The 5,966-nt window shown below is 45.6% G+C and overlaps 1 gene segment (V, D, J or C); it reads right to left on the bottom strand.

Moving 5' to 3' along the window:
* Positions 1-1,789: 1,789 nt before the first annotated feature.
* On the bottom strand, positions 1,790-5,200 carry LOC133228432 (immunoglobulin lambda variable 2-18-like). The segment is given in 3 exon segments: positions 1,790-1,821; positions 4,705-5,037; positions 5,155-5,200. Coding segments are annotated over 3 exon segments (411 nt in total).
* Positions 5,201-5,966: the final 766 nt, after the last annotated feature.

Here is a 5,966-nt window from a genome sequence, read left to right as displayed (position 1 = left end):
TATCTGATAGAAACTACGGGCTCCTGAGGTACTATTTGACAGAACCCAGGGGCTCTTCAGGTAAAATCTGACAGAAATCAGGGGCTCCTGAGTTAAATTGTGACAGAAACTAGGGGCTCCTTAGGTAAAATCTGACAGAAACATGTGGTTCCTGAGGTAAAATCTGACAGAAACTAGGGGCTCCTGAAGTAAAATCTGACAGAAACTTGGGGCTCCTGAGGTAAAACCTGACAGAAACTGGGGGTTCCAGAAGTAAAATCTGACATAAACTAGGGACTCCTGAGATAAAATCAGGAACGAGGGGTTCCCGAGGTAAAATCTGACAAAAATTAGGGACTTCAGAGGCAAATACTGACAGAAACTAGAGGCGGCTGAGGTAAAATCTGACTGAAGCTCAGGATTTCTAGGGTTAAAATCTGACAGAAAGTAGAGGCTGCTGAGCTAAAATCTAAAAGCATCTAGGGGCTCCTGAGGTAAAATCTGACAGACACTAGGGAAATCTGAGGTAAATTCTGACAAAACTAGGGGCTCCAGAGGTAAAATCTGACAGAAACTCGAGACTCCTAAGGTAATTCTGACTGACTTGGGGCTCCTGAGATAAAATCTTACAGAATCTAGAGGCTCCTGGGGTAAAAATCTGACAGAAACTTAGGAGATCTGAGGTAAAATCCAGCACAACATGGGGGCTCCTGAGGCAAAATCTGACAGAAACTCGGGGCTCCTGGAGTAAAATCTGACAGAAAGGCAGGAAGCACAACATGGGGGTTCCTGAGGCAAAATCTGACAGAAACTCGGGGCTCCTGGAGTAAAATCTGACAGAAAGGCAGGACTGCTAGGTAGAATCTGACAGAAACTGGGGTTCCTGAGGTAATTTCTGACAGGAACTAGGGGGTCCTGAGGTAAAATATGAAAGAAACTCTGAGCTTCTGAGGTAAAATCTGATAGAAACTCAGGGCTCCTGAGGTAAAATCTGACAGAAACTGGGGGTTCCAGAAGTAAAATCTGACATAAACTAAGGACTGCTGAGATAAAATCTGTCAGGAACAGGGGGTTCCTGCGGTAAAATCTGATAGAAACCTGGCACTCCTGAGGTAAATTCTGAATGGAAACTGCAATTCTGAAGTAAAATTTGACAACCTAGGGGGTCCTGAAGGAAAATCTGACAGAAACATGGGGCTCCAGAGGCAAAGTCTGACAGAATGTAGGGGCTCCTGAGGGAAAATCTGAGAGAAATTTGGGACTTTGAGGTAAAAATCTGACAGAAACTAGGGGCTCCTGAGGTAACTTCTGACAGGAACTAGGGGGTCTTGGAGTAAAATCTGACAGAAACTAGGGGCTCCTGAGGCAAAACCTGACAGAAACTTTGGCTCCTGAGGTAATTTCTGACAGGAACTATGGGCTCCAGAGTTAAAATCTGACAGAAACCTGGGGATTTGAGGTTAAAAACTGACAAAATTTAGGGGCTCCTTAGGTAAGACCTGACAGAAACAAGGGCTCCTATGGTAAAATCTGACAGAAACTCTGGGCTCCAGACATAAAATCTGACAGAAACTCACAGTTCCTGAGGTGAAATCTGACAGAAACTCGGGGGTCTGGAGGTAAATAAACTCTGAAAGAAACTTGGGTCTCCTGAGTTAAAATCTGACATATATCCAGGGCAACTGAAGTCAAAACTGACAGAAACTTTGGGCTCCTGTGCTAAAATATGACAGAAACTTTGTGCCCCTGAAGTAAAATCTGAGAAAACCTAGGTGTTCCTGAGGTAAAATCTGACAGAAGCTTGGACGTCCTAAGGTAAAATCTGACAGCTCACAAGGAGTCCTGAGGAAAAATCAGACAGAAACTCACAAGGCATGAGGGACAATCTGAGCAAACCTAGGGGCTCCTGAGTTAAAGTCTGATAGACACTTGGGGTTCCTAAGGTAATATCTGATAGAAACTACGGGCTCCTGGGGTAATATTTGACAGAACCCAGGGGCTCTTCAGGCAAAATCTGACAGAAATCAGGGCTCCTGAGTTAAACTGTGACAGAAACTAGGGGCTCCTTAGGTAAAATCTGACAGAAACATGTGGTTCCTGAGGTAAAATTTGACAGAAACTTGGGGTTCCTGAGGTATAATCTGACATAAACTAGCAGCTTCAAAGGTAAAAATCTAACAGAAACTAGTGGCACCCGAGGTAAAATCCGATTGAAACTACAAGCTTCTGAGGTAAAATCTAACAGAAACCAGGGACTCCTGAGGTAAAATCTGCCAGAAACTCAGGGCTTCTGAGGTAAAAGCTGACCTAGGTTCTCCTGCAGTAAAATCTGACAGAAATTAGGGGCTCCTGAGCAATATCTTACAAACCTAGGGGCTCCTGAGCAATATCTTACAAACCTAGGGGCTTCTGAGGTAAACTCTGACAGAACCTTGTTGTCCTAGGCTGTGACTATATTTGTGTGAAAAATTAGAACAGGCAGGAAGTCCATGAGTGATTTACAGGACTGAAATACTAGGGAGAGTTGTTGACTGGAAATGGATGATGTATTTCTCTTATGAGGAGGAAAATATTCTAAAGATAGAGTGTTCGTGGATGTTCAAATTTGAGAATGTATTATAAACCATAGGATCATTCACCTTAAAATGATGTATATTATGGACTGTGAATTGTATATAACAGAGACTATGAAGATTCTGATGCTGATAGATACAAATCAGTCTCAAATGATTCAGAAAATAAATGTTTTGCATCCAGAGCATGTGCTGTGTGAAGGTAGGTGTGTGTGTTTGTAAACTTATAAATTCAGGAAGAGAGTGTGAGAAAACAGGATATAAGAAAAGCAAATATAGCAACGTTTAAAACATAGTGAAATTTCTGAAAGCTCCTATATAGAACCTCTAAAATTTCATTGAAGTTTGTAATTACTACAAAACAAACAAAACAAAACAAAACAAAACAAAAAAACCCCAGCAAAACCAAATGAAAGCCTGAGTTTAGGAGTGTCAGGAAGCATTTAACAGGAGGCTTCCTGTGTGCTGTTTTGGATCTGCCATGAATCCTCTGTTCCTTATTAAAATTAAGAGGAGTGGCAAACAGCTCCCGGGGCTGAGGAATGCATGCATTTCCTTCCTTAGTTTTTCCATATGATGATAGGTAACTATTTACGACCCTCTTCCTTTATATGAACCAAAGGGCAAAAGTGATTATTTACAACCCTCTCTCTTTGATACAGATTGCCTTATGTTTCCTTGATAATCTGTAAGTCTGGACTTTTGATCTTTTTCTGAACAGAGCTACCTTGTAAGACAGTATATATACCCACACTATGTTGAATAAAACACCCTCGTTCCATCAGAGCTTGGGTCCCCTTGTCTTTCTTTTTCTCTCTCTTTCTCTCTCTCTCAGGCTAATTCTTTGGAGTGCAGAAGCCTGCTGAGCTCACTTTCTTGTCTGGGCTTGCAAGACCCTCGCAAGAGGGTGCCCTGTGCCTGCGTGAAGCAGTGCAAGCCCTGTGTCAAGGGCTTTACTGGTTTTCTGCGTAAACCAAGGAATATCAGCCTCTTTCTCTCTCTCTTTTACTTTCTTATCGTCGACTCTGGACCACCATGTTCCGGTCCATTAAAGGACCTCAACATAGGAGAAAGGGTTAGTCCCTTCTGACTGAGTCCAAAGGATGTATTGGTCTCACTTCCCCATGAACTTGGAGCACTGTGTACTATATGAGTTGCAGTAATAAACAGCTTCACCCTCAGCCTGTGTGGCCCAATTCCTAACAGGCCACAGACCTGTACCTGTTGAAGACCTCCATGAAAATGGATGGACTAACTTATAAGTGCATTATTAACCACTGAACTCTACACCTTATAAGTGGACTTCCCTGATGGCTCAGATGGTAAAGCTTCTGCCTACAGTGTGGGAGAGCTGGGTTCGATCCCTGGGTCAGGAAGATCCTCTGGAGAAGGAAATGGCAACCCACTCTAGTACTCTTGCCTGGAAAATCCCATGGACAGAGGAGCGTAGTAGGCTACAGGCCATGGGGTCGCAAAGAGTGGGACATGACTGAATGACTTCACTTCACTTCTTCTATACCTTAAATGAGGACTGTCATTTGATGTGAACACTGTTTAAAATAAATGTACTAAGCCTTAGATGGCGATTGAATGCAACTGAAACCCGATTCAGGAAATGAATGTTTTGTTTGCCATGTGTGAGTGTGCTGAGTATGCACACTAATGAATGTGTATATTCATGTGCACATTCAACTACATATACAGATGTGTAGAGAGAAAATGAGAGCTAAAATCAGATAATGGGACTCAAGTATGGTAAAGTGTTAAGTATAGATAGATCTGGGGAAAGGATATGAATCAGTTCTTTTTGAAATCTAATTCATTTAAGTTTGTAATTGTTGGCAAATAAAATGATAACAAAGAAGGAACAAATGAAAGTTTGCAAGTAGGTGTGAAGGTATTTGAGGGACCGGATGCAAAGAGCCCACTCTTTACAAAAGACCCCGACAGTGGGAAAGATAGAAGGCAGGAGGAGAAGGGATGACCGAGGAAGAGAGGGTTGAATGGCATCATAGACTCGATGGACATGAGTTTGAGCAGGCTCTGAGAGATGGTGAAGGACAGGGAGGCCTGGGAAAATGAAGTCCATGGAGCTGTAAGAGTCGGACACTACTAAGCAAATGAACGACAGCAGTGGAGGTTTTGGTCTCACTTCCCCCTAAGCTTGGACCACTGTGCACAGTGCTATCACTTCTAGGAGAGCTCCAATAGTAATCAGCCTCGTCCTCAGCCTGGAGCCCAGAGATGGTCAGGGTGGCTGTGTTTCCGGACTTGGAGCCAGAGAACCGAGCAGGGATCCCTGAGGGCCGTTTGCTGACATTACATATCAGAGTTTTGGGGGCTGAGCCCGGGAGCTGTTGGTACCAGCCCACACCATTATAACTCCCTATGTCACTGCTGGTCCCAGCACAGGAGATGGTGACCGTCTGTCCCAGATTCCCAGACACTAAGGAAGGCTGAGTCAGGCTAGACTTGGCCCAGGACCCTGCAAAGAGGAGAAACACACTCTGGTCAGATCCCTGCTGGAACCCAGGTCACCCTGAAGACAAAGACACCAGGGATCTGTCAGAGATCCCCGGGGTCCCTTCTCTGGAGGCCTCACCTGAGCCCTGAGTGAGGATGGTGGTGAGGAGCAGAGCCCAGGCCATGGTGGAGATGCCCCAGATGCTGCCTTCTGAGCCCGCATCTCTGGGCCTGGTCCCATACCTCTCTTATCCCCTCTCCCATAGGACGGTGGGGTCCCCATGCAAATCTGCTTCCTGCATCTGCCCCTCCTCATTCTCTGCTCACCTTTGGCCTGGCCCTGGACACTAGAGTCTCTATGTCCGTGGACAGCAGGTCTCCTCTGAGAGGATGGAAATGCTTGGATACATCATCCTTAGTCAGGACACTGACTATTACTGGTCCAGGAAATGGGGCCCTCCTGGATGGTCCCTGACGTCCCGATTGGGAGTCAAGATGTCCTTGGCTGATAATCTGGTAATCACTCTCTGGGTTTTGTGGGTGAAGGTGAGGACAGGGGCCAGAGGGGCTGGGGTTTCTTAGAGATTCAGTCCTGTCTCCTCCTGTCACTGCAGGAGACCTGGGGGTGTCCATCCCCTCCTTATACTATCCCCATAGCACCATGATTCCTCTGCCCCCTGTCTCGGCCTCTGCTGGGCTCTGAGTTTGAACCCTGGGACCTTAATTGGTCTTTGTATAATAGGAAAGGGCCTATGAAGCAGAGCAGGTTGAGGACATTTCACCCCAACTCGCACTTAGAGGCTCAGGAGGTGGCAGCAGAGGGCTTCATACAGGTCAGGAAACCACACCAGAACCTCCCTAAACCCGGGCAGGGCTTCACTGCCCCCTGGTGGCCTCAGAGGGTAAGGACGGTTGCCCCAGGGAGGCAGCTGAGTGGGGTTGACCCCTCAA

Source organism: Bos javanicus, chromosome 17 (assembly GCF_032452875.1).
Source record: "Bos javanicus breed banteng chromosome 17, ARS-OSU_banteng_1.0, whole genome shotgun sequence".
Classification (NCBI taxonomy): domain Eukaryota; kingdom Metazoa; phylum Chordata; class Mammalia; order Artiodactyla; family Bovidae; genus Bos; species Bos javanicus.
This window is presented reverse-complemented; position numbering and strand designations above follow the sequence as displayed.